At 52.7% G+C, this 27,453-nt stretch overlaps 2 protein-coding genes across 9 annotated transcripts in view; one reads left to right on the top strand and one right to left on the bottom strand.

Annotated features, from left to right (window-relative positions):
- DAAM2 (dishevelled associated activator of morphogenesis 2) overlaps positions 1 to 23,910 on the top strand; it is a 135,546-nt gene extending 111,636 nt beyond the window's left edge. For 2 of the 3 annotated variants that reach the window (XM_027524913.1, XM_027524914.1), the window contains exons 15-26: positions 1,786 to 1,893; positions 4,180 to 4,206; positions 5,240 to 5,346; positions 6,498 to 6,582; positions 12,612 to 12,718; positions 12,832 to 12,920; positions 16,576 to 16,744; positions 17,140 to 17,247; positions 18,119 to 18,179; positions 19,355 to 19,486; positions 20,509 to 20,679; positions 20,876 to 23,910. In XM_027524913.1, coding sequence (XP_027380714.1) covers positions 1,786 to 1,893; positions 4,180 to 4,206; positions 5,240 to 5,346; positions 6,498 to 6,582; positions 12,612 to 12,718; positions 12,832 to 12,920; positions 16,576 to 16,744; positions 17,140 to 17,247; positions 18,119 to 18,179; positions 19,355 to 19,486; positions 20,509 to 20,679; positions 20,876 to 21,097 — 1,386 coding nt within the window. In that variant the 3' untranslated portion in view covers positions 21,098 to 23,910. The remainder of the gene's footprint in view (positions 1 to 1,785; positions 1,894 to 4,179; positions 4,207 to 5,239; positions 5,347 to 6,497; positions 6,583 to 12,611; positions 12,719 to 12,831; positions 12,921 to 16,575; positions 16,745 to 17,139; positions 17,248 to 18,118; positions 18,180 to 19,354; positions 19,487 to 20,508; positions 20,680 to 20,875) is intronic. The other variant, XM_027524915.1, reaches the window with a different exon arrangement.
- A 638-nt stretch (positions 23,911 to 24,548) lies between these two features.
- MOCS1 (molybdenum cofactor synthesis 1) overlaps positions 24,549 to 27,453 on the bottom strand; it is a 34,501-nt gene continuing 31,596 nt past the window's right edge. For all 6 annotated transcript variants that reach the window (XM_027524919.1, XM_027524918.1, XM_027524921.1 and 3 more), the window contains one exon: positions 24,549 to 26,035. In XM_027524919.1, coding sequence (XP_027380720.1) covers positions 25,275 to 26,035 — 761 coding nt within the window. In that variant the 3' untranslated portion in view covers positions 24,549 to 25,274. The remainder of the gene's footprint in view (positions 26,036 to 27,453) is intronic.

Genomic DNA, 27,453 nt, shown 5'->3' on the forward strand with positions numbered 1-27,453 from the left:
ACCCTCACTCCAGCTCCATCAGGTAAACGTGAGTGAGGCTCAGTTTCCTTTCATGGGATGGGGGAAGAGAAGAGAACCCCTCTGTTTGCCAACTGCCCCACTTAGAGGCTGTGTGACCCCAGATGCTCGAGGGAAACATACTTTCTTGAGCAAGATTCCCTGGCTTGTAAAGGGTGTCCCTAGAGGGGCAGAAGTTTCAGAGATCTGGACTGGAAGTGGTGAAGTCTTGGCCAGAGCAGTGTGAAGATCAAATTTGAGAATGATTGTGTGATGGGGACGCATTGGGGTGGCGTGGCATTTAGGATGTGGAAGATGTTAGGAAGAAATGTATGAGTCTCCGGCCCCAGCCCTCAACTCCACCTTCACAGAGCATCCTAGGTTCTCCTGGTAACCACGGGGCAGGGGCAGTGTTTGGGGACCAGTGAAGGGGAGCTGGGTCCTCAGCCTGTTGACTCATGGAAATGTTTCCCCATGCTGACCCGCCCTCCCTGCCTTTCCCGCTCCAGTTCTCCTTCCCATCTCCTCTGTGCCTCCCACGTACCCCATCTGAGAGCCTGGCTCCTCTCCCCGGTCCCCTACCCCACACGTGCTCCTGTACACACACGTGCCCACCCACCCACCCACACACACACACACACACAGAGTGGTTGTTTCTGCCATGAAAAGAATGTGTCTGTGTTGGGTTTGGCCAGTTGCCTGCATCCCTTGCTGCTCCGAGCTTCCCAGCCCAGCATTCCACGAGAGGGTCCCTGGCCTTAGGAAGGCCGCAGGAATGTCCCCACTTTCCCCCTCCCGCTCTGGCCTTGCCTCCCCTTTGCAGAGTTTAAGAAAATAAAAGTGAGTGAAAGGTATGTTTCTCTCTCTGAGCCTTGCTGAGGGGTGATGGAGAGAGGAGGCGGCAGTGGCATTAGGAAGGTTCCCGGCTGCCCCGCAGGCAGAGAGGTGGGGGAGGTTCTGTTTTAAAGGGCAGCAAAGCTTGGGGAGAGGCGAGGGGTCCTGGGCGGGGGCCTCTTGTCTCGGCTTCTAAGCCATTATTGGGATGTTACAAGACCACTAGGGCATTCCTGGCATGGGTACCAGATCTTGTCCAGAACCCCAGAGTGGGGTTCAGTGCAAGGATCCTACCCAGAGGTGGACATTGCCTCAGCTGAGAGACCTTGGAATATAACCCTGGGCCCATTCCAGTCTCGAGGGATGAGACGGCCTGTGACCATCAGGAACTCGTGGCAGAGTCTTCCTGGCTGGGGCAGTCACTAGCGGGGCCAGGATGGCCCGGCCTCTGCCATTTGTCCACTTTCTGGGAATCTGGGCAAGTGGGAGGAAGACCCCCTGGGAGAGAAGACGACCGTCTGAGACACAGGAAATGCAGGCAGCCCTGGGGACTTGAGGATCCCCAAGCGTGTGGGGGCACTCTTCCTGCCATCACTGCAGCCACCCCGACCTTGCGGGGAGACGTCCTCTGAGAACACTGGCTTGGTTTTTTTTCTGGAAGGAGTTTCATAGCCCTCTTTCATGCTTGCCCACCCGTTACTCCAGCACTACCGTTGATTTCTGGGGCGCGCTGACATATGGCCCCAGGTGAAGAGGAGGAGTGGTCTCTCGTCTCTCCCCTGGAGCGGAGTGTTGAAGGGGGGGCACAGGGAGGAATCACCCCCTTCTGAAGGCCTGGGAGCCTGGCTGCCAGCTTCTGTGTACCGGGAGGACAGGCGGGGTCGGGAGGTACCAGCATCTCCATCACGAAGGAGCCGAGTCAACCACGGCCTCCTCCCTCCCCGTGAATCTTAGGAACGTGTCCCTGGCACCATATGGAATGAGATTGATGACATGAAGGTGTTTCGGATTCTAGACCTCGAGGACTTTGAAAAAATGTTTTCAGCTTATCAGAGGCATCAGGTAAGACCCTGCCTGCTCTGGTGTCTTGAGTCTTGACCTCCAGTCGTGACTTGACGCCACCCCTTGAACTCGACCCTCAGTCCCTCCTTGCCTCACTTCCTCCCTCCCACATACACTGACTGATTTTATTCTTTATCAGGTACCATGTTCTTTCTGGGACATGAATTGCGGGGGAGGGGTGCGGTGCACAGGGGAAGCATCCCACTGTATTAGTTTGTATTTGCCCATCACGGGATGACGTAATATGATGTCCGTTTCTCTCCTTGGTCTTGGAGCCCTGGAGGCGGAGTAGCAGGGCCAGGCCACTGCGGACCTTATTCTTTTTCTGGCCTGGGACCTAGGAATTATACCTACAGGGCATGATCACTTTTCAATCGCTTTTTCCACTCTGCTGTCATATCCTGACACTCCCATGAGCAGAGGATGTTGTATCAAGGATGGTGGCGCTGCTCCAGGTCACACTGAGGGGTTGAAGCTGGGTGGGGCAGGCCAAGAGAGGCCCTGGGCTTTGCTCTGAGGATGCTGTGCAGAGGTGGACCAGCAAGCCTGCTCTTCCTGAGGCAGGACAGGGAGTGGGGTGGATAGCAGGATGCAGGGCCAACCCGAGGCGGTAACTGCTGGGATGACCACAAATGCGGATTCTTCCATCTCACCCTCCCATGAGTACGAGGGCCCAGGAATCTGCACAGCAGAGCTGGGGCCTTCCTCGGAGGTCCAGTGTGGGAAGAGGCCTCGGAGCCTCTGCTTTCGCTCTGGCCCTCCTCCCAGGGTTTGTTTATTCTCCGGGCTGTGCTATCTTCTTCCGTGTTTTCTCCACTGAGTCTGGGGTTCCAACCCCGAGGACGTCCCCCAGTGCCTGCAAGAAGGCTCTGAGCCCTCCTGGGTCTGCATGTCTCGGCCGATCTCCCCACTGCTTTCTGCCAAGCCCGGAGCCGTGGGTGACCCCTCCTGAGGGCAGATAGGATCGAGGGCACGGTGACAGCTCCGGGGCAGGGAGTGGGGACTAGCCAATAGCCAAAGGGCTGTGGTGGGGGTGGGGCTCTGGCTCTGCCTTAGGGTTCTAGAAAAACCCAACGGTTGTTTGTTTAGCTTAAATGTAGGTGCTCAGGGTGTCTGATTCTGTACCCCTAGTCCAGGAAGCACTTTTAGCCCTATGGACATGTCTGCCTGGCATGGCCCGAGCAGCCACTGCGGCCCGACTGGGGCTGGAAGAGGTTCTTTGGGGCATTTGCTGCTCCTGTGGTCAGTGCTCCTGAGCGGGCACCAAGGAGGGACGCAGAGGATGTGCGAAGGGTGATGGAGGATCAGGCCTGGCCTCCCTGCATTTTGAGAGTCTTCCTCCAGGCCAGGGTTCCAGCCTTGCCTGCCCAATCTCCAAGATCCTGGGGTAGGACCAGGGTGTGGCCCAGTAGGGAAGGCGGGACTTTGGGGTTTAGGACAAGCGGGCCTGCCCCCACCCGACCCCCAGTTTGGGGATGGGGAAGAGTTAGGATGGACAGCGCCTTCTCTGAGCGCACTCAGTCTGTCACCCCATCTCAGAGCTGGGCTCACCCAGAGGACTATCACTCTGCAGGTCGCCTGGACTCTGGGGGATTGAATTCACAGCCGCAGAGCCAGAGAGATCCCAGAGGCTGCATTGCCTCTTTGGCCTCCTGTTTCTGGCTTGGGGTCCTGGGCACGTGGGACAGGGACCGTCCTGTGCCCTTTGCCAGTCCTGAGTTGGTGACTTCAACCCCACCCAGGTGTGAGCTCTGCCCCCTCCACTTCCTTGGAAATCAAAGACAGACAGGGGGCAGAGGGCAAGGGACAAAGTTCAGGGATGTCTGCTTTCCTCTGTCTCAGTGAATGCGACATGCACATGCTTTCAGCTCAAGTTCAGTTGTGGTTGTGTCTACTCCCCTGTTTTGGAAGAATGAAGTCATGCAGGGGTACCAGGATGCTCTATGTAGGATAGGGAAGAAGTGCAGTCAAAGCCTGGGGTGGGGCAGCTTGGGGGCCTGTCCGACCAGGAAGTGGTGGTCTCCCTGGGCGCGGGGCACACAGATGAGGCTGCCTGTCCTCTGCTTGGTCTGGCTTCTTTGTGAGTGCATGTCTGCTGGAAGCAGTTCCTGTTTAGTGCTCCCTGCAGTCTCCATCTCCAACCGTGGGGGTCTCCCTTGGGGTGGCACAGACAGAGTAGATGCTTAGGGGTCCCCATTCCTTTCCTACTACTCTTGGGTCCCCAAACCTCTTGGCTAACGTTGTGCATGTTTGATTCTCTATTGGCTGTGGCTGCTACCTGCCTAGGAGCTGATAACTAATCCTTCCCAGCAGGTGAGTCACTCTTGGGGCTCTGGACACTATAACTCTTAACCACTGTCCTGGGCTGCTGCCCTATACTGGGCTCAAAAGAGGGGGCTTGTCAATTCTACCTTCTGCCTTATTACTCATCTTAACAGGGTGGTATCAGGTTGGGTCCCCAAAGAAAAAGTGGAAGTGTAGGGAAAGGAGCTAATGTAAACAGACCCCTACCACAAGGGAGGTAAATGTCTACAGAAGTGAGGAGGAAGCTTCTAGGTCTGTTGTCTTACCCACAAGGCCCTAGGGGCTGTCCTATAAGACTGCACAGGTTGGGCACTGCACAATTCCAGGGGCACATTTCACAAAGGCAGTGATGTGGGTGGCAGCCCCTGGGGCATGTGCACGGAAGGACCTCCCAGTGGAGGAGCCAGCCTCCTGTCTACCTCATCAGGGGCCAAGAGAAGGCAAGAGGGGGGGTCTTTGATTTCTTGGGAATTGCCTGCTAGGACCCCAGAGAAGAGAATTTTGCAAGGAATTGTGCCTCAGTTTCCCCACCTCTGAACTTGTGGATGCTCTCCACCCTGGGCACCTTGGGCAGCACCCAAAGTCCTCAGGGGTCCAGGAACCGTGGCCCTCTGGGGACTTGGAGCCAGCTTCTCACCATAAGATCGGGGCAGGGAGGGGGGAGGCTCTCTGGGCAGGGTGGGGGGAGTGGGGGTTGATTGTCTGGGACATGGCATGGATCAAATCCCACTGCCCACAGCCATAGGGATCAGTCACTCCCCCTCTAGCCTGCCCAGAGAAGGCAGTGTCTGAAAAGAGGTCTTCTCATTGCTCCCAACCCCTTCTAGCCCAGGCTAAAGTCCCAGAGCCTCGAATTAGAGTCAGATATTAACCACCCTCCTTTCTCCTCAGTCTTGTTCTTTTGCTTTCTTTCTTCCTCTCACACCAGGAGCATTCTCTGGTTGGCACGGGGGTGGCTCATGGGCTGGGGTTGGGCGGTGGGCAGGAAGAGGACTGGGGGAAACACACACGTCAGCCTTGCCACTCGGCTTGTCGGTTACAGAAAGAGCTGGGCTCCACCGAGGACATCCACCTGGCCTCACGCAAGGTCAAAGAGCTGTCTGTCATTGACGGCCGGAGGGCACAGAACTGCATCATCCTTCTCTCCAAGTAGGTGTCCGCCCTGCCTCTGCAGCCCTGCTCCAGGGAACGTTGTGGGTGGGAAGGATGCGCCCCCAGAGAGTGGCGGCCTGGGCTGGGCCTAGAGAGGAAGATGAGGGAGCTGAGTGCCTGGGGAGAGAGGGACTGGCAGACAGATGGGGTGGTAGTGACTTCTGGGCTCCCCCCATCTCCCAGCTATCCCCTGGGAATGGCAGGGCGCTCCTGATCCAAGCATCCTCTCCCGGGAGCCCCCGCGGAGCAGCAGTGCAGACTCTGCAGACAGGAAACTGCCCCAGTCACGAGGCCCCTGACCTGCCTGGTCAGCGTCTGGCAGTGGCATTGCTCTAAGCCCGCAGAGGGCCCCGCTTGGCTTAGGCCACAGAGCAGCATGATGTCAGCCCCCAAGCATTTCCCGCGGCTGCAGAACAAACAGGGCAGTATCTGGGCTAACAGCCTAGCTTCTGTGCGGGGGCCTCCCGCCTGAGCTGGGGTCAGAGGGCACCGCCTCGCTTACTATTCTTAGTGCTGCCCTAGGACATCCATCCCCGCTTTCCTCCCACAGGGCCCCAGGGCTCAGTGTCTACCCCTCGATGGCAAGGGAGACTTCTGCTTCCCCAGGGCTCCCGATGGGTGTGCATCTGGAGGGCTGTGTGGATATGTGTGTGCGTGTTTGTGTGTGCACGTGCAGGGGTTGCTTCTCCCTCTCCCAGTGCTGGAACGGCTGTGTGGGCGCTGAGGGGCAGCTGTTCTGTCTTGAAGGAAGCAGGGGCCTGCCCCCTTAATGGCCTGCCCATGTTCCCATCCTCCCGTGGAGACGCTGCGGGTATTTCGGGCATGAGAAGGAGGATCAGAACTCTTTGTCCTGTCTCAGTCTACACTGAAGGTGGCCCTCTTCCTCCCAAACATCCCCATCAGTGAGGATGGAGACTCAAGCAAGAGACCAGAGTACTCACATCGCTGATAGGGACTAAAATATCTCAGGCTCAAGTTATAGAGGGAGCCGGGTGAGTTTCATGTCAAAGGTTTTACCGAGCAGGGAGTGCTCTCAAAGGTAAAGGAGAGAGAGGAGGCCCCGGTTCTGGCTTCAGAAGGAGGAGGCCTGGGGTCTGTCCTGGGCAGAGGGGCCAGGCCAGGCTGCTCAGGGTGGGGTTTTGCCATAGGTTGAAGCTGTCCAATGAGGAGATCCGGCAGGCCATCTTGAAGATGGATGAACAGGAGGACCTCGCTAAGGACATGCTGGAGCAGGTGAGGCCCCTGAAACTAGTGGGCAGCTGTATCCCTTCCCGACAGCCCCCAGGGAGGCTGAAACTCTTAGATGAAGGAGAAGTCAGGCTGGAGGAGCAAGGGAGAGGCTCATAGAAACTTCCTGAATCAACCTCTCTGAGAGGAGACCAGAACAGGCTACATCTTTTTAGGGGCTTGAGGCCCCTAGAAAGGAAACGTAAGGAGTGATTCCCTGTGAGTCTCAGGGCAAAGACAGTGGCCGCAGCCATGTGCTGCTGAGGGCTTCCCTGATGCCTCAGCAGGTGAGGAGCCCGCCTGCAATGTAGGAGACACAGGAGACACGGGTTAGCATCTCTTCCTCATCAGTCTGCTGTGTCCTTCAAGAGAAACCCAGAAACTACCAAACAAAGCCACAATTAGTTGGACATTAAAATTAAGAACTCTATTGAGCAAAAGGCACTATTACCAGAGTGAAAAGGCAAGCCAAGCCAAGCTTTAGACCTTTGCGTTATGTATAGATCACAAAAATCTCATATTCAGAACAGAGGACTTTACAAATCACTGAGAAAACTGACAAACAACCTAAAAATGAGTAAAAGATTCGAATAGATACTTCATAAAAGAGAATCTCCAAATGGTTCAATACCATCACGCATCAGAGAAAATACGGTAAAAGATGTTCAGTACTATTCCGTTCAGTTCATTCGCTCAGTCGTGTCTGACTCTTTGCGACCCCATGAATCGCAGCACGCCAGGCCTCCCTGTGCATCACCAACTCCCAGAGTTCACTCAGACTCACGTCCATCGAGTCAGTGATGCCATCCAGCCATATCATCCTCTGTCGTCCCCTTCTCCTCCTGCCCCCAATCCCTCCCAGCATCAGGGTCTTTTCCAATGAGTCAACTCTTTGCATGAGGTGGCCAAAGTACTGGAGTTTCAGCTTTAGCATCATTCCTTCCAAAGAAATCCCAGGGCTGATCTCCTTCAGAATGGACTGGTTGGATCTCCTTGCAGTCCAAGGGACTCTCAAGTCTTCTCCAACACCACAGTTCAAAAGCATCAATTCTTCAGCGCTCAGCTTTCTTCACAGTCCAACTCTCACATCCATACTTGACCACAGGAAAAACCATAGCCTTGACTAGACAGACCTTTGTTGGAAAAGTAATGTCTCTGCTCTTCAATATGCTGTCTAGGTTGGTCATAACTTTCCTTCCAAGGAGTAAGCGTCTTTTAATTTCATGGCTGCAATCACCATCTGCAGTGATTTTGGAGCCCCAAATAATAAAGTCTGACACTGTTTCCCCATCTATTTCCCATGAAGTGATGGGACCAGAAGCCATGATCTTTGTTTTCTGAATGTTGAGTTTTAAGCCAACTTTTTCACTCTCCTCTTTCACTTTCATCAAGAGGCTTTTGAGTTCCTCTTCACTTTCTGCCATAAGGGTGGTGTCATCTGCATATCTGAAGTTATTTATATTTCTCCCAGCAATCTTGATTCCAGCTTGTGCTTCTTCTGGCCCAGCATTTCTCATGATGTACTCTGCATATAAGTTAAATAAGCAGGGTGACAATATACAGCCTTGACGAACTCTTTTTCCTATTTGGAACCAGTCTGTTGTTCCATGTCCAGTTCTAACTGTTGCTTCCTGACCTGCATACAGATTTCTCAAGAGGCAGGTCAGGTGGTCTGGTATTCCCATCTCTTTCAGAATTTTCCACAGTTGATTGTGATCCACACAGTCAAAGGCTTTGGCATAGTCAATAAAGCAGAAATAGATGTTTTTCTGGAACTCTCTTGCTTTTTTGATGATCCAGCAGATGTTGGCAATTTGGTCTCTGGTTCCTCTGCCTTTTCTAAAACCAGCTTGAACATCTGGAAGTTCACAGTTCACATATTGCTAAAGCGTGGCTTGGAGAATTTTGAGCATTACTTTACTAGCATGTGAGATGAGTGCAATTGTGCAGTAGTTTGAGCATTCTTTGGCATTGCCTTTCTTTGGAACAGAATGTAGTCCACTGGAGAAGGGAATGGCAAACCACTTCAGTATTCTTGCCTTGAAAACCCCATGAACAGTATGAAAAGGCAAAATGATAGGATACTGAAAGAGGAACTCCCCAGGTCAGTAGGTGCCCAATATGCTACTGGAGATCAGTGGAGAAATAACTCCAGAAAGAATGAAGGGATGGAGCCAAAGCAAAAACAATACCCAGTTGTGGATGTGACTGGTGATAGAAGCAAGGTCTGATGCTGTAAAGAGCAATATTGCATAGGAACCTGGAATGTCAGGTCCATGAATCAAGGCAAATTGGAAGTGGTCAAACAAGAGATGGCAAGAGTGAAAGTTGACATTCTAGGAATCAGTGAACTGAAATGGACTAGAATGGGTGAATTTAACTCAGATGACCATTATATCTACAACTGTGGGCAGGAATCCTTCAGAAGAAATGGAGTAGCCATCATGGTCAACAAAAGAGTTCGAAATGCAGTACTTGGATGCAATCTCAAAAACGACAAAATGATCTCTGTTCGTTTCCAAGGCAAACCATTAAGTATCACAGTAATCCAAGTCTATGCCCCAACCAGTAACGCTGAAGAAGCTGAAGTTGAACGGTTCTATGAAGACCTACAAGACCTTTTAGAACTAACACCCAAAAAAGATGTCCTTTTCATTATAGGGGACTGGAATGCAAAAGTAGGAAGTCAAGAAACACCTGGGGTAACAGAATGAAGCAGGGCAAAGACTTTAGAGTTTTGCCAAGAAAATGCAGTGGTCATAGCAAACACCCTCTTCCAACAACACAAGAGAAGACTCTACACATGGACATCACCAGATGGTCAACACTGAAATCAGATTGATTATATTCTTTGCAGCCAAAGATGGAGAAGCTCTATACAGTCAACAAAAACAAGACCAGGAGCTGACTGTGGCTCAGATCATGAACTCCTTATTGCCAAATTCAGACTTAAATTGAAGAAAGTAGGGAAAACCACTAGATCATTCAGGTATGACCTAAATCAAATCCCTTATGATTATACAGTGGAAGTGAGAAATAGATTTAAGGGCCTAGATCTGATAGATAGAGTGCCTGATGAACTATGGACTGAGGTTTGTGACATGGTACAGGAGACAGGGATCAAGACCATCCCCAAGGAAAAGAAAGGCAAAAAAGCAAAATGGCTATCTGGGGAGGCCTTACAAATAGCTGTGAAAAGAAGAGATGCGAAAAGCAAAGGAGAAAAGGAAAGATATAAGCATCTGAATGCAGAGTTCCAAAGAATAGCAAGAAGAGATAAGAAAGCCTTCCTCAGCGATCAATGCAAAGAAATAGAGGAAAACAACAGAATGGGAAAGACTAGAGATCTCTTCAAGAAAATTAGAGATACCAAGGGAACATTTCATACAAAGATGGGCTCGATAAAGGACAGAAATGGTATGGACCTAACAGAAGCAGAAGATATTAAGAAAAGATGGCAAGAATACACAGAAGAACTGTACAAAAAGAGCTTCATGACCCAGATAATCACGATGGTGTGATCACTCACCTAGAGCCAGATATCCTGGAATGTGAAATCAAGTGGGCCTTAGAAAGCATCACTATAAACAAACCTAGTGGAGGTGATGGAATTCCAGTTGAGCTATTTCAAATCCTGAAAGTTGATGCTGTGAAAGTGCTGCACTCAATATGCCAACAAATTTGGAGAACTCAGCAGTGGCCACAGGACTGGAAAAGGTCAGTTTTCATTCCAATCCCAAAGAAAGGCAATGCCAAAGAATGCTCAATACTATTAGTCATCAGAGAAACACAGTAAGTCACAGTGAGGGCGAACCAGCCACCCGCTTAAACAGCTACAACTGGAAAGGCCAACAGTGTGAGCTGTTGGCAAGGATGTGAAGCAACTGGAACTCTCATTTGGTAAAACCATTTTGGAAACCAATTTAGCAGTACACACACCTATTCTGTTTCCCAGAAATCCCACTGGGTACAAATACTGACTATAGGAATATTTATAACTATTTATAAAACCCTCAAACTGTGAAGAGCCCAACTGTCCATCAATAGGAAAGTGAATAGATTGTTATATATTCTCACAATAGAATAATGGTCAGCAATGAATGGGCTTTCCTGGAAGCTCAGATGGTAAAGAATCTGCTGCCAATGCAGGAGTCCTGGGTTCAGTCCCTGGGTCAGGAAGATCTCCTGCAGAAGGAATGCAGCCCACTCCAGCATTCTTGCCTGGGAAATCCCATGGACAGAGGAGCCTGGTTGGCTACAGTCCATGGGGTCAACAAAGAGTCAAACATATCTGAGCAACTAACACTTTCACTTTTCACTTTCATCAATGAATAAAAAATGAATTACTAATACCTAAATGTGAATGAGTCTCAGACATTCTGTTAAGGGAAAGAAACCAGACCCCAGAAAGAGCACACAGCATCATTTGTTCAAGAATAAGTTCAAGAATAGCCGAATTTGGGACTTCCCTGGTGGTCTGGTGATTAAGACTCTGCACTTCCATTGCAGGGGGAAACAGGTTCAATCCCTGATCAGGGAACTAAGATCCCACATGCTGTGTGGCATGGCCAAAAAAAAAAAAAAAAGCTAAATTTGATCTAAGGTGATAGAATTTAGTTGAGAGGCTATACTGGAGGAAGAGGTAGCTTTGCTTATTAAAGTAGCAGAGGGGAACTTTGCAGGGGATGAAAATCTTCTGTATCTTAATCTGGATGGTTCAATTAGTGGTTTTGTTGTTGTTATTCAGTCACTAAGTCGTGTTCAACTCTTTGCAACCCCATGGACTGCAACATGCCAGTCTTCTTTGCTCTTCACTGTCTCCTGGAGTTTGTTCAAATTCATGTCCATTGAGTCAGTGATGCCATCCAACCATCTCATCCTCTGTTGCCCCCTTCTCCTTCTGCCCTCAGTCTTTCCCAGCATCAGGGTCTTTTCCAATGAGTCAGTTCTTCCCATCAGGTGGCCAAGAATTAAAGCTTCAGCATCAGTCCTTCCAATGAATTTTCAGGGTTTATTTGCTTTAAGATTGACTGATTTGACCTCCTTGCTGTCCATGGGACTCTCAAGATAGTTTTATCAAAATTCATTGAGTTGTACATTTAAAATGGATGCATTTTATTTTATGTAAATTATACCTCAATAAATTGATGGAGAAGACTCTTGAGAGTCCCTTGGACTGCAAGGAGATTCAATCAGTCCATCCTAAAGGACATCAGTCCTGAATATTCATTGGAAGGACTGATGCTGAAGCTGAAACTCCAATACTTTGGCCACCTGATGCGAAGAATTGACTCATTTGAAAATGCTGATGCTGATGCTGGGAAAGATTGAAGGTGGGAGGAGAAGGAGATGATAGAGGATGAGATGGTTGGATGGCATCATCGATTCAATGGAGATGAGTTTGAGTAAACTCCAGGAGTTGGTGACGGACAGGGAGGCCTGGCATGCTACAGTCCATGGGGTCGCAGAGTCAGACACGACTGAGCAACTGAACTGAACTGAAATTGGTGGTAAATAATCTGCCTGCAAGAAAAAGATGGTAAAGAATCTTCCTGCAATGCAGGAGGCCTGGGTTTGATCCCTGCGTTGGGCAGATCCCCTGGAGAAGGGAACGGCTACCCACTGCAGTATCCTTTCCTAGAGAATTCCATGGACAGAGGAGCATGGCGGGCTACAGTCCATGGGTCGCAGAGAGTCAAACACGACTAAGAGACTTTCACATACTTCAATCACGTTGGTTTAAAAAGAAAAAGCTCATTGAGCTGTACACTTAAGAACACTGTATGTAAGTTTACCATATGTAAGTTATAGCTCACTTTTAAAAAGTGAAAAAGAAGGAAAGAAGTCTGGAGCTGGGTGCCCTGAATCCCTTGGAGCAGATGAAACATAAACCACCCACACGAGGATGTGTCTCTCTGACAGAGTTGGGGGGGTGCCCTTCTAATCTGAGCCTGGTCTGAGTGGGGGGGTTTCCATTGGCTGCACCCCCATGGCAGCCTCTCACCAGTATCCTGACTTTCAACTCCCCTTTGCAGCTCCTCAAGTTCATCCCGGAGAAGAGCGATGTTGACCTCCTGGAGGAGCACAAGCATGAAATCGAGCGGATGGCCCGCGCAGACCGCTTCCTCTATGAGATGAGCCGGTCAGAGCAGTGGGCATGGCAGGAGGCAGCGGGGGCGGGCAGGCCGAGGAAGGGGGTGGCTGGAGCTGGCCGGGACAGGGGCTGCCTCACCATGCAGCTTGCCCTGTCCACAGGATCGACCACTACCAGCAGCGGCTGCAGGCTCTCTTCTTCAAGAAGAAGTTCCAGGAGCGGCTGGCTGAGGCCAAGCCCAAAGTGGAAGGTATGGCCCAGGGCTGGGGAGCAAGCCCGGTGGGGTGGGTGGGAGTCAATGGACAGGCACAGAGGGAAACTCCTTCCTTATTCTTGATGCACCCCCAAAACCAAGGCCAGGATGTGAATCTATGCTTTTTGTAGATATGGCGCTTGTGTATATGAGCACCTATGCCAGCCATGCACCCTGTTCCCTGGGCTCAGCATGCAGGCTCTTGAGGCCACGGACCTGCTGATATCTGCCCCAGCCTGGGACGGAAATGCCGAAAAAATGATGATAATAGTAAGCAACTGGCACCCTTCTTGGCATGGACTAACCCATCGTTACCCTGCTTGGGAGAGGTCCGAGGTGCAGAGAAGACCTCCAGACACATTATTTGAAGTGTGAGCTACTCAGAAAGTAGGGAACTTGGGTGAGGTGATCCCCAGAGGCATCTGATTTTCTGACCTGCGGAACTTCTCCCACCTATTTCGGGTGGAAACTTTGTAATTAGACAGGAAGCACAGGTCAAGCACCATGCGAAACACGGGGCGTGGATGGTCCCATTTGGGGGCCCTTCTCTCACCTCTCAGATGGATCTGTGTCAGTGGCCCGAGGCTGTGTTACTACTGGTGTTGGTGGAGCCGGGACTGGAATGCAGATGTCATTCTTCAGAATCCAGCCCTTCCCTCTTGTCCTGTCCCAGAGGGCGTGTGGAACTGCCTGGGGATGGCAGAGGATGGAGAGGCAGGGAGCCTGGGGGAAGGGCAGGTGGTCAGGAAGGTGGGCAGCCATGAGGGCCCCAGAGGAGAGAAGCAGGAGAGGCTGTGGGCCCCTCTGTGGCGAGAACAGGCTGAGCAGGTTGGAGACAGGCTGTGTCCTGGATGCTGGGGGGCAGGCTCGGGGCAGAGCAGAGCACGGGCCCCCTCTGCTGGACACCAGGCTGGCCCACATGCCCTGGGAGGCCAGGTCCGGAGAATGGTCCTTCCTGGAGTTTGATGAGCTGCTTCGGGAGGACTCTGGGGGGTCAGGTGGGGCATGACAGAGCTCGAGGCTGACATTTTCTGTAATCTGGACACACACTCACGTGCACACTCACAAGGGGTCCTCAGGCTCTGTGATCACAGATAACACGTCTGAGCGGGAAGCCAAGGGTTGAGCAGCGTCGCTGCGGGGCTGTGGTCTGGAGGCATCTCCTGCCCTGCCGACGGGCGAGTCCTCACTTTTGTTCTGCTGCTGCCTGCCTCTGGGGCCTGAGGCAGGGACACCGAGGTTCAGCCCGAGACATGTGCTCAAATATTTGTGTGTCTTGGATCAGCGGAGCAATTGTGAGCAATGGCCTGCAGTTTGGTGCTGTGGAACCAGTTTAGCCACTGAGTAGATTTAATCTCAGATAATTCTGTTCCCAGGAGCTCACTCCTAAACTCTCCCTAAGAAACATTCCTGGGAAAGCTAAGATTTTGCCTGTCCCAGCTGGTTGATAAGCTGTTAACTCTCCTCCCTAGCATCCATCCATCCCCAGGCAGGGGTTTTGGGTCAATTTGCCAAAGTCAGTTCATCAAATCTGACAAATTTACCAATTGTCCTATGAATATATTCATGAACATAGTCTTCTTGTATATATTCTTCTTTTAAGTATGTTCATTGCTGAATATACCAAATTCACCAGTTCTCATTATGAACACATTTACTGAGTATAGTCAAGATGAATATGGCTTCACATGGAGATATATTCTTATGAATATATGTATGAATACATTATTCTTAGGAGTGTATCTAAAATGTCTGCATTGCATATGGCAGTTTTTCCCTTTATACTGATGCCCTTTAAATTCTTGTCATTTTCTGTTTTGTCAACATTGTAGCATTTTTAGGATTCCTCTGCAGATTTTTCAGATAGCATATCAATCTAAGAAAATCTACCACGACCAATATATGTTGCCAGAAACTTCCCAGGTGGCACTAGTGGTAAAGAACCCACCTGCCAAGGCAGGAGACATAAGAGAGGCAGGTTCCGTCCTGGGGTCGGGAAGATCCCCTGGAGGAGGGCGTGGCAACCCACTCCAGCATTCTTGCCTGGAGACTCCTACGGACAGAGGAGCCTGGTGGGCTACACTTCATAGGGTCGCACAGAGTCGGACACAACTGCAGGAATATAGCACGCATGCATGCACTTAAACTCATTACTGAAACCTGCACTTTGAAAAAGTACACAAACCCTAAGAGTCCTAACTGATGAACCATCCCAAAGTGAATTCACCTGTATGAGCATATGCTGGTCTCTTGTTCAGCATTATGAATGTAAGGAACAGTGGGCTATTTATTTTCAGTGCTGCATTTTAGTCCATTGTATGAACATACCATAATGTATTTAATCTAGATGTAATTTTAAAAAAAGGCAGACTAGGAACCACTCAATTACCTTTCAAGAGTAATGCCACTGTGACGTGGCATATGTTTGAGTTTAGAAGCCACTGACCAACCTACCTTCTCATTTTTTTTTTTTTTTACAGCTTTTTGACAGTTACTTAAACTGCTTTTGAAGAGTTTTGCATACTTTTAGTCAAATGGCTCTCATTTTAACTTCATAGCAGCATCTTAAGGAATGTTTAGTTTGGCAGAGGCCAAAATCATAATACAACGGCTTGGTCTTCTCATCACATTTAATAATCCAAAATCATATTCTTTAACCAGTAGCCAAATTTTCAGTGGAGGATTTGTGTCCCAATTGTGCATACCCACCATAAATACAGAATTGCTGAGGGAAGGGCCAAAACAGCCTATCAGAATGAAATACTGAAGTTTTGGTGACGGGTTAGCCTTAGATTGATTGTATTTCTAGCAAAGGTATCATTTAAGGCATTAGAGGGAAATTTTTAAATGTCTAAAGGTTGGAGAACATTTTAAAATGCTATTCAACAGGCTGTCACGTAACCTATTTAATCAAATCTAAGACACCATCAACTGCAAAGCATAACATTATAGAAGAAAAAATATGAGACTATTGCAATTGATGTTTTAATTTGACAGGGATTTTTTTTCCTTTCCAAAAAAATCAAAATACAGCACTTCAAAAGAGGCGGAAATAGTCCCATAGTATGTAACATGCTGAAATTAAAAATTTTAATCACTAGGTTTATAAAAGTAAAGGACTTTCCTGGTGGCTCAGATAGTAAAGAATCTGCCTACAATGCAGGAGACCCAGGTTACATCCCTGGTTGGGAAGTTGCCCTGGAGAAGGGAATGGCTGCCCACGCCAGTATTCTTGCCTGGAAAGTCCATGGACAGAGGAGCCTGGTGGGCTATAGTCCATAGGGTCACAAAAGAATCACTGAGCAACTAACACTTTCACTTTAGAAAAGTAAAAGTATTATATTCTTGCATATATCCATAGGAAAGAAGCAGTAATCTTTATATGGAAGGAAAGATACGTTCTCAAGTCTAGTCTTAGGAAATGTTGGCACATTTTGAGAAAGGGTTATGTGGTTGACTTGGCTTTTGGCGAGTTTGTCGGCTTCCCCTGGAGGCAGGCAGGTGTGGAGAAGATTGTCCTCTGGGACATGGGAATAGCCTCTGCCCCTCTGAAGCTGACACTTGACTCCTTTTCTGGATTCTGTGGTGGCACCACCCGAGGGTCCAGGAGCCCCGGCGTGTGCAGGGCTCTCACCTGTCCCTCCTCCCCCAGCCATCCTGCTGGCCTCCCGGGAGCTGATCCGCAGCAAGCGTCTAGCGCGGATGCTGGAGGTGGTCCTGGCCATCGGCAACTTCATGAACAAAGGGCAGCGTGGGGGTGCCTACGGGTTCCGGGTGGCCAGCCTCAACAAGATCGCTGACACCAAGTCCAGCATCGACAGGTGGGACCTCCCGGCTTCTGTCGCCTCTCTCTCACTCCGCCCTGGCCTCCCCCTTCTTCCCCCTCCCGTGCATGTGTGCTGTTGCTTCCGTCATGTCCAATTCTTTGCGACCCATGGACTGCGGCCCACCAGGCTCCTGTGTCCATGGGATTCTCCAGGCAAGAATAGTGGAGTGGGCTTGCCATTTCCTTCTCCAGGGATCTTCCCAACCCAGGGATCGAACTTGCATCTGCCTGCGTCTCCTGCATTGCAGGTGGATTCTTTACCCACTGAGCCACCGGGGAAGCCTTCCCAAAATAGGTCACAGCTCTCCCCTAACACCTCAGCCTAATTTCTGCCAGACCTTCATTCCCAATTCCCTTGGCCCCTGACCCTGACCTGACTTTCACCCACAGAAACATCTCTCTGCTCCATTACCTGATCATGATTCTGGAGAAGCACTTCCCTGACATCCTGAACATGCCGTCTGAGCTGCAGCACCTTCCAGAAGCCGCCAAAGTCAAGTGAGGGGACCCCTTGAGGCTTCCTTTCCCTGTGATCACGTACTCTGTCATCTAAATTTCCTCCTTCGGGGCTACTCCGGGCTGACTAGGAATGAACGGTGTCTCGGGGTTCGCTCTGGGAGAACCCAACAAGAGAAACTAGTAGTTGTCCTTTAGTCGCTAAGTCGTGTCCAACTCTTGCGACCCCATGGGCCAGGCTCCTCTGTCCGTGGGATTCTCCAGGCAAGACTACTGGAGTGGGTTGCCATTTCCTTCTCCAGAACAAAAGACACTATTTGCTCTCAAATCCTCATTTCAGAGATTCTCCCAGGAAACACAGTGGGGAGTGGGGAAGGGAGCCAGGGATGGGAAGAATGCCAACAGTGGAAGTGTTGCTAAGTCAGTTACCACTGCAGGCAATCAGAGCTTAATCCTGCCTGCAGAGCTGGGCGACAGCATGGGACACTCACTCTGCTTATCCCCCCAAACTGCAAAGGAGGTGAACCATCATCTCCAGTCAGTCCCTGGCTGAGGAGTTTTGGGGGGGCAATGACTCTGTGACCACCACCCCCCTCCCCCAGAAAAAGTGCTCAGTGGTTGGAAGTCAGGGCTGCGCACTGGGATGGATGGTCCAAGGAGCTATTGGCTGGGGGCACCAAGGCCATCTGCTACAGGCAAGCAGTCAGTCCTAAACATATACAGGCTGATAGAAGCATCTCCAAGAGACGCACAATCAGAGCTCAGAGGGGACATGATTTGCCAGGGCCACATGTTAGTAGCAAAAGCAGAGCTGGAACCCAGGCCCACTGAGTCCCAAGGCCATTGGGGTTGACACTGCCCTGAACTAACCCCAGCTCCTCTCCCTCCCTTTGTCCCCTCCCCACCCCCCCAGCCTGGCAGAGCTGGAGAAGGAGGTGGGCAACCTCAGGAGGGGCCTCAGAGCAGTCGAGGTGGTGAGTACATGGTCTGTGCCCGCCTGGGTTTGAAGGGATGCTGCCTGGGTTGGCGGCTGCCTGTCACTGGGCCAGAGGGTGGAACCCCAGCTGCAGATCCCGTCAGAGGTATCTCTGTGACCCAAAACTCCTGGCGGGACAGACAGAACAGCTGGCACAACGGACACAGCCTCCAGCACAGAGTGGGCCCTCAGGAAAGGATAGCTGAATTATTCAAGGCTTAGATTTAGACTCCTGAATAGGAGACATCCATCCAAGACAGTGCAACCTGTCACCATAGAGGGGATGGGAATGAATGGCGAATTAGCCACATATTGAGGGATGGGCTGGGGAGGGAGGTGGGAGGGGGGTTCAGGATGGGGGACACATGTACAGCCATGGCTGATTCATGTCAATGTATGGCAGAAACCACTACAGTATTGTAATTAGCCTCCAAGTAAATAAATTAAAAAAAAAAAAGATTGATTCAGATGGATGGGAAAGAGGATCTGCAGGCTTTGGAAATGGCTCGTGGCAGGTATTACCCAGTGTGACATGGGGACCACTGTCGTCGTCCTATTCCCGCTCTAAGGGCTTCTCCGATGATATGCTGTCTCTGGCACCCAGTATGGGGTTGGCCCCTACACCCAGAAACTGGAGCGCCTTCTCATCTTCACCGTGTGGGGGTGGGTAGGCAGCTAAGGGAGTAACGGGTTTAGAGAAAGAAGTAGGAGAAAGAACCTTTTGTTGCCATTATGGTGGCAGGAGGGGGCACGCTTCCTAATTTATAGCTCTTTTAAGCACTACCCGAAATGTAGTCCATGGAGCAGCAGCATCGCATGGAGATTTGGAAATGCATCTCAGACTTTAATCTGCACATGAATTGCCTGAGGGGCTTATTAAAATGCGGATTCTAATTCTGAGTGAGCCCGAGAACCTATTTCAGAGAAAACTTCACGGCGCTGGTCCCAGGACCTGGAGCAAGATGGCAGTGGGGAGGAGGGAAGGATCGAGGCAGGTGGACTGGCTAAGAGCTCACACTCTTCGCCACCCCTGGAATTGGAGGCTTGGGGTGTGCCCCTTCCTAAAGGCTCAGAGCCCTGCAGCCGGCAAGAAGGGTGGGGGGTGGGGTGAGCCGGGACTCCTGACTCTCATCCTGGCACAGGTCTGACCAGCACTTGGCTCTCCCTCTTCAGGAGCTGGAATATCAGAAACGGCAGGTGCGAGATCCGAACGACAAGTTTGTGCTGGTCATGAGCGACTTCATCACGGTCTCCAGCTTCAGCTTCTCAGAGCTGGAGGACCAGCTCAGTGAAGCCAGGGCCAAGGTAAGGGGGCCCCAAGCCTGCAGGCTGACCCCACCCCGACTCCTCTCCACCTGCATCACTCTGACCACAGAGGGCGCAGAGGGACACACCCAGAGGCACAGAGCTTTGAGAAAGCCTGTCCTCACTCCTGCAAGCAAAGCAACTCTGTTGTAAAAACTTCGATCCGCAACCAGTGTCAGGCACCTTGTTGAGCGTTTTCCACCATCTGCCTCACCACCCACCGTATGGGTCTGTTGAAGGGGTATTGTCCTATTCGACAGATGTGCGAGGTCCGGCGAGGTTAAGTAACCTGCCAAAGGTTGTGCTAGACAGAGCTGGGTGAAGCCCGACTCCGGAGCCCAGCTTTGCTCTCAGTTGTTCTGCCTCTCCCGCAGGCATGCCCCTGGACCCCTGCTGCGAGAGTCGCATTGAGATGTGGGTCCTCATTCAGGGTCTGGGGTGGGCCGAAGATTCAGCCTTCTAACCAGCTTCTGGGAGATGCCCATGCTGCCAGTCCAAGGAGCATGCTTAAGAGTCATGAGGGCTGTCTTAGAGGGTTTTCAGCAGGTTGAATTAGAGACGTAGCTGTCAGTAAACAGTGCCGGGCACATGGCTAGCACCCTACATCAACTCATTTAACTCCCCCAACATCATGAAGTAGTCCTGTTATCCCCATTTTACAGATGAGGAAACTGAGGCACAGAGTGGTTAAACAACTAGCCCAATAACTAGATGATCTGACATCCTTTTGGGTTCTAACCAGGCAGGTCCTGGCCTGTGGATGTGCTTCCCTAGCTGTGTAGCTCCTCGTCCTGTACCTACACCCTAACAGACCCAGAGGTGGCTTGGGTCCCTCACCTCTGGCAGGTGTCAAGCCTTTCCTTCAGCCTTGCCCTTACCCCGGATGACAATGGGGATCTCCCCTCTCTAGTCCTGCCCCTCAGCCTAAGGTCCTCTACCTGGATGAGCTCTGCTCTGGCTGGAACCCACCTGCTCTCTGGGCTCAGGCGGGGGACTCTCCATCAACCCTTCTCTCCCAACAGTTCTCCAAGGCCCTGATGCACTTTGGGGAGCAGGACAGCAAGATGCAGCCGGACGAGTTCTTCGGCATCTTTGACGCCTTCCTGCAGGCTTTCTCGGAGGCTCGGCAGGACCTGGAGGCCATGCGCAGGAGGAAAGAGGAGGAGGAGCGGAGGGCGCGCATGGAGGCCATGGTAAGGAAGCCGCCCCGGCGTGTGGCTGGGCGTGTGCACCCGAGAGCGGCCGAGCCGGCGGGGGAGTGCGCACTGGGAGCGGGAGGCTCGGGGTGCCCCGGGAGCCAGGCGGCAGATGCAGCCCAGGCGTCAGTCACCCTGTGGCTGCCAGCCCCTCACCTTCCCTCCTCGCCTCCCCCTCCCCACCACCCACCAGCTGAAGGAGCAGCGGGAACGTGAGCGGTGGCAGCGGCAGCGGAAGGTGCACGCGGGCAGCGCGCTGGAGGAAGGCGGCGAGTTTGATGACCTGGTGTCGGCCCTGCGCTCCGGAGAAGTTTTCGACAAGGACTTGTGCAAACTCAAGCGCAGCCGCAAGCGATCAGGGAGCCAGGCCCTGGAAGCCACCCGGGAGCGGGCGATAAACAGGCTAAATTATTGACCTGAGGACTGGCCAGCAGCGGGAGACTGGGAGACAGGGATGGGTATCCCCTCCTCCCCCCGCAAGGGGGCGAGTGGTGGAGGTGCGAGAGTGATACTTAACGCGACTTGGTGCTGGGCTTAGAGCCCTGGACTGGGTCCTGGGGGCAGGGCTGTGTGTGGCAGGACCCTGGTGTCTCCCCACCTGAAGGGGTTTCCCTCATCTCCACTTCCCATTATTCTTCCTGCACCCCAGCCCCAGGGGTCACTCTCCTGAGGCTGACTTGGACATCCTTGGCCAGCCCCAGCTGAAGGGGCCCTGTTCCCCACCCTGCAGCATGGGCACCTGTGTGTTGGCACAGAGCTGTTTCTGATCTAGACTGGAGAGAGGTCCACAGACCATGTCCAGATTTCCCATGCTGTGGGGAGTTAACAGTGGGGTGGGGGCACCCAGGACCCCATCTCTCAAGAGTAGGGTTAATGGAACATTGATCTGGGGTGAAGTATCCTATCAAATGGAAGAGGCATTAGAGATGCCAGCTAGGTGTTCCAGAAAGAAGAAAATGCTGGGAGGATGCTGCGGGGACCAAGTTATCACGACAGGGTGGCAGTACCCATTTCCTAGATCAGAAGTCCGCTGGCCCCTCTCTGGCATGTCATAAGTCTCTTTCCCTTCCCTCCTGCCATCTCCAGTCTACTAATCCAGAATTTCAAAATTCACCTTTGGGTTCCCATGATCGTGGCTCACTATCAGGCATTTGATGGATCTGGTAAGGGTTCAACAAAGACCCCATTATCACCACACCCTGGATGCTAGGCACAGGGATCCCGGGACAGAACTCTCCTTCCCCACCCAGACCTGGTATATCTTGACCGTTGTCTTGGAGACAGTGACCTCACATGTTGGCTGGGGGTTCCAGAGGCCAGTGCTTGAATGGCTAGGTTCACCCTAGAGCTCCTGGGTCACCAACATCACTCAGAGCCCACACTTCTCTTAACATCTGCAGTAACCTCCTGCTCTGTTCAGCCTGCACAGGGCTGCTTTAAACTGCCTGTATCTGGCTGAGGTTGGCCCTGGGCATTGGTTCCTGAGAAGGTCCCAAGGGCAAGAGCTTCCCCTCTGCCACCTCTAAGGGGGTATGAGGGCACCCCCCCCCCACCATCAGCAGCATTCAGACGGGGCACAGCAGAGCAAGGCAGGAGAAGCCGGGGAGTACCCTGCCCAGGGGAGCCAATGGTGGAAACCTGAGGGGGTCCCACTCGCCCATCTCTGGTGCCTGATTTGGTCCACCTGACTTCCAGGGGGCCCATTCTGGTTCTCCTGTCCACTCTGACCTTCATTTTGTCCATCTAGAACTGTCCTCGTGGGGAAGGATGATGACTGGTATCTATAGTTTTCTCTTGTAAAAGGACAGAGGGTAAGCCCAACTCCAGCAAGGTTCATACTTTTAATACATTTCCTATCTCCTAGAATTAACCCCTCATCCTCAGTGTCAGAGACCTGCCTGACCCTCCCCCCGGCCCACCGCCTCCCCCATCAACAGGCTCCCTGCCCTTCTGTCCTACCCCCACTTCTGATTGTCACCTCTGACCTCCTCCAGCTCAGGGTTATTTCCAGTGGACAGACTGGTGGGCTGGGGCCCACTCTTCAGCTGCCTTTTCTGGGGGTGGAACCAGAGTAGCTGTGGGGTGGGGGAGAAACACAGGGTTGGTGAGCCCAGCACGTGTGTCGGTTCGAGGGGGAGGGACTGGAGTAAGTGTGAGTGTGGCGGGGACAGGTGTGAAAAGGCCACCAGAGTCCGTGTGAGGGCCAGGGGAAGGCCTCCAGGAAGGCTGGCTGCAGGGCAATGTGGCACCCATGAGCCCCCGCTGTTAAGAAGCTGGCGCTGGGATGATGGGAAGGTTGTGGCAGGGCCTCTTAAGGCCCTCCCCGAGACTGGCCAGGCTGGAGTCCACCTCACCCATGGGGGCAGGGAGGCCTCCCCTCCTATGCAGCAGGCCTGTCCAGATCCCAGCATTCCCACCCACCATGGAAGACTAGATACGCACCAGGAAAAAGAAGGGAGAACGGAAGCGTTTGGCAAGACACGTTGGGAATCACAGAAAAAGCACAGTTTGGTTTAACTGTTTACAGAGGACACGTATATTGTTCCAGGGCTCAGGCGTCTCACTTCTAAAGGTTTTTTGCCTTCTCTATTTATTATTTTCTAGATCTGGCCAGTGGCTCTGACACCAGACGCTGCTGTAGCCAGATGGCCAACAGTGCCTTGGACCGTGGACCATCGTGGCCGACTCAGCAAGAAGGGCAGGTGCCCTGGAGACGGCCGGGTTGGTCCTCGACACGCTACGTGTTTACGCCTGTTATATTTGTTCCTTGGTCATTCCCCCATGCCCTTCCTGCCCCGCCCCCCACCCCTGCGCCTGCCACCTATGAGTTAATTTCTCTAGCTGTCTTATGGTGTGTCCAGTGTAAAATTCCAATTAACCTGATGCAACCTGTCCCTTTCTCAGCAGCAGCACCCACCGCCCACCCCTTCCTCTCAGTGATGGAAGCAGGGTGTGTTTAGGGCAGCAGGAGGAGGAAATTCTCCAGGTGGATGGGGAAGGGTCTGATCCAGGCTTCACCCTCCCACTTTGCACCCAATGGAGGTGGAGGGTGGGGCATGGCCATCTCCCTGACCTGTACCACCTCCACACCAAAGCTGTTCCCACCAGCTCTTTCAGACGACAGATGAGGCTAATGTACAAAATCTGCAGTGTCCTTTTCGCCTGCACCTTTTTTATAAGAATATATTGTAATACTAAAAAATATTAAATCCGTACCACCCTCACCTAGCCTGCCTTGAAACCTGTGTCTCCTTCCCAGGTGAGGATGTGAAGTGTGCTGGGGAGGGGGCAGAGCCCATGGGGTGTTGGGACCAGATCCTACCAGCGCCGGGAGCACCAACTGTTACAGCCTCAAGGATTCCGCAAGCCGGTTCACATCATACGGTACCTTGAAATCAGCCAAGGTGGAAGGACTTGGAAAAGAAAAAGCCAGTCTCCACAGTCTAAGAGCTGGGTGGCTGTTACTGGTTTCCCAGCAGACCTGGGTGTAGGGCAGACGGAAGCAGATAGGGTGGGGTCAGAGGGTGGGTCACACTAACCCACCCATGTCGAGAGAACCCAGCGAGCGCGTCGTGCTTTGGGGGACGTGAAAACCAGGAGCCTCTAACCGCACCCCCGGCCTCTATTGGCGACAGGAGGTGCTTTGGACGTCCCCAGATGACCGTGCTACAGGAGACGCTGCATCTCCATACCTCCCACTCCAAGCCTTCCTTCTCCCCCAGGGAGGAGAGCATGTTCTCCCCGTGCCCCCGCCTTTTCCAGCATCTCTGCAGTTCCTGTTCCTCCAGGGGGCGAGGCTATAGGCGGCAGGACAGACCTAACATCACGGCTCGGTGCCCTCGGCACAGACAGTCCTCACTCCTGCATCTCCAAAACTGGCATCGTGGCTTTATTTTGTGCGCAGTGAGGGTGAAGGCAAGCTCCACCACTCCTCCCCACCTGGTGTGTCCCAGGGTGAAGGGGTACAGGAGGTGTGCTCGGTCAGGAGGCCTCGGGGCTGTGGCCCATGGGGATACTGCTTAGGAGGAGGGGCCAGGGAAAGGAGCTGCAGGACGGTGCAACTGATAAGCTGGAAGCCTGTGTGTCTGATGGGACAGACTCCGGCAACGGGAGGGGGATAACCTGCTTTTCCGAGGCAGCACGGCGGAGAGGCCGGGGCTGCAGTTAGAGAGAAGTGATCCATTCCCGGGGCGAGCCGCGTTCCCTTCCTCAGAGCGGGTTCCTCTGCTTATGAGCCCTTGTTCCTCCCAGGAAAAGGAGGAGAAGAGAAAACCCACTCGAGAAGTGGAGGTCATGGGCTCGACTGATTGTCTCAAAGAGTTCACAAATCATACTGTGATTATCTAGCAAGGCTAGATAACCCTCCCAGGCACAACCTCAGGGTCCAGGAAGGCTGAAGTGCCTGCTGGTTTCCTCTTGGAAGACAGGAAACCCTGTAGGTGAGTGAAGGTCATCTAGCAGTGAAGGGGTGGGCTGGCTTCAGGTTCCTACCGGCGGAAGGTAACTGGTGAAAGGAACTTGACCTCTTTCCCTTGGGTTGAAACGGCATCCCATTGCTTGCTGGCCTGGGGGTGAGAGCGGGGGCAGGAGCTCTACGTTCGATGGAAGTCCCCTCGCTGACCCCCAGTCTTGCTAACGAGCTTGATCTCCGCCAACACGATGTCCCTGCTGACGGCCTTGCACATGTCGTACAGGGCGAGGGCGGCCACGGCAGCGGAGGTCAGGGCCTCCATCTCCACCCCGGTGGGGCCCCGGGCCCGGCAAGATGCCTGGATCACCGCGGCGTGGCGTGTGCGGTCCAGCTCCAGCTGCACCTGGACATGGCTCAGCGCCACGTGGTGGCAGAGAGGGATCAGCTGACTGGTCAGCTTGGCCGCCTGGATGCCTGCCAGCTGGGCCACCGCCAGGGCATCTCCCTTCTTGAGCTGGTTCTCCTGGATGAGCTTGAAGGCCACAGGCCCCAGGAGGACCACGGCCGAGGCCATGGCCACCCTCTCTGTGTCTGGCTTCCTGCCCACGTCCACCATAGCCATCCGTCCTTCCGTGTCCACGTGGGTCAGTTGGTCAGAGTCTGGCAGAGGTCCTGAGGAGGCGGCAGGAGCCTGGGGCTCTGTTGGGCTAAGGCACTTTGGGTTGGCATCTGAGTCCAGGTGGGAACTGAAGTGTCTCTGAGGGAGGCTGGACCCCAGCCACCGCTGGGCAACAAGAGGGGCCTGGGGGACCCCGCCTCCTTTCCATAAAGTCACCATCTGGCTGGAGAAACTCACTCTGTGTCTCAGAACCTGAACACGGAGAGAGTTCCTGAAAGTGCTTGGAAGGGCTGGTGGGGAATCTTGGCGCATCAAAAATAACTCTAGAATGAAAACAGAAGAGGAGACTCAGTCCAAAAGGGTCTTTTGCAAAACCACCTCCTCCCCCAACTCTCTCCCCATCCCACCTCGAGTTCCCCTGTTCATGTCAGGGAACGTGGAATGAAGGGCCAAGAGCACAGTGAGAAGACAGAAAAGAGAAGATCCACAGAGAAGGGGCCCCCAGAATATAACTATGCAGGTTTCCTCACCAGGAGGTGCAGAGAGCAAGGGTCCCAGGGTCTCCACCTGTCCTGCAGTGGAGGGTGGGGGTGCTCCCACCTGCTGCCACCATGCAAGCCTCGATCACACGACCACTCTGTCCGTTCATTTTCTTAAAACTATAGCCAGGCCTCAGCCTGAATTACCAATTAGTTACTCTCATCTTTAAATGTTCCAGGAAGGGCTAACAGTAATCACCTGCTTTGCAGACAAGATTCTAAGGGAAATAATGAATCTATTTCATTGACATCTCAAGCACATCAGAAGTGCACACGAAGCAACAGGCTGATTCACATGGTCCCACGGGCCTGGGGAACCACCTTGTAGGCTCTTGTTACTCGAAGGGTGGTCCAGGGACCAGCACCTTCTGAGAACTGTTAGACACACAGCCTAGACCTCTCAAATCCGAGTCTGAAATAACAAGATCCCTAAGGGATTCAAATGCATGTGAAAGTCTAAGAGGCCCTGTTCTGGACAACTTTCGGTTTTATTAAAAATGACCCCACTTTAGTTACTCTATATCCTGACACTAACCTTACTCCTTGTCAATCAGTCAGGTCTCCCGACTCCCAGCCTTCCAACATGCTCTGGGTCCCCTAACTTGTCAGTGTCACAGATACAACCTCCATCCGTGGGAGGGCGGGGGTGGTTGTCCTCCCCCACTCTCTGCCATCAAGGCAGCCTGGGTCAAGGCCCGATACAGGAGGAGGAGGGTGTGGAGGTGAGGGCAGAAGAGAGGTGGCACGGCTTCCCCCTCGATGGCACGCTGTGGTGAGGGAGGCTGGTGTGGCTCCTGGGCTGCCTCAGGGCACTGGCTGGCTCTGCTCCACGCGCTGAGGAAAAGAACCCTTGCCCCTAGCTGTTCTCTCTGCCTTCTCTTGCTTAGGGCACGATTCAGGGGCCCAGATCTGCCTGTGGCCAAGGGGGCAAGGCCTCCCCTGCTCTAGCCTGGGCATGTGCCAGCGGGGTGACAGCATCCCTAAAGCTCCTCGTGGACCGGCCAGGTCCCCAGTGTTAGAGCCCACATGCAGCTCAACAACAAGGTGTTTCTGCTTGAAGCATCCTATGCATAGGAGAGAGACCCTGCTGCTGCTGCTGCTGCTAAGTCACTTTAGTCATGTCTGACTCTGTGCAACCTCATAGATGGCAGCCCACCAGGCTCCTCCATCCCTGGGATTCCCCAGGCAAGAACACTGGAGTG

This window comes from Bos indicus x Bos taurus, chromosome 23 (assembly GCF_003369695.1).
Source record: "Bos indicus x Bos taurus breed Angus x Brahman F1 hybrid chromosome 23, Bos_hybrid_MaternalHap_v2.0, whole genome shotgun sequence".
NCBI classification, from domain to species: Eukaryota; Metazoa; Chordata; class Mammalia; order Artiodactyla; family Bovidae; genus Bos; species Bos indicus x Bos taurus.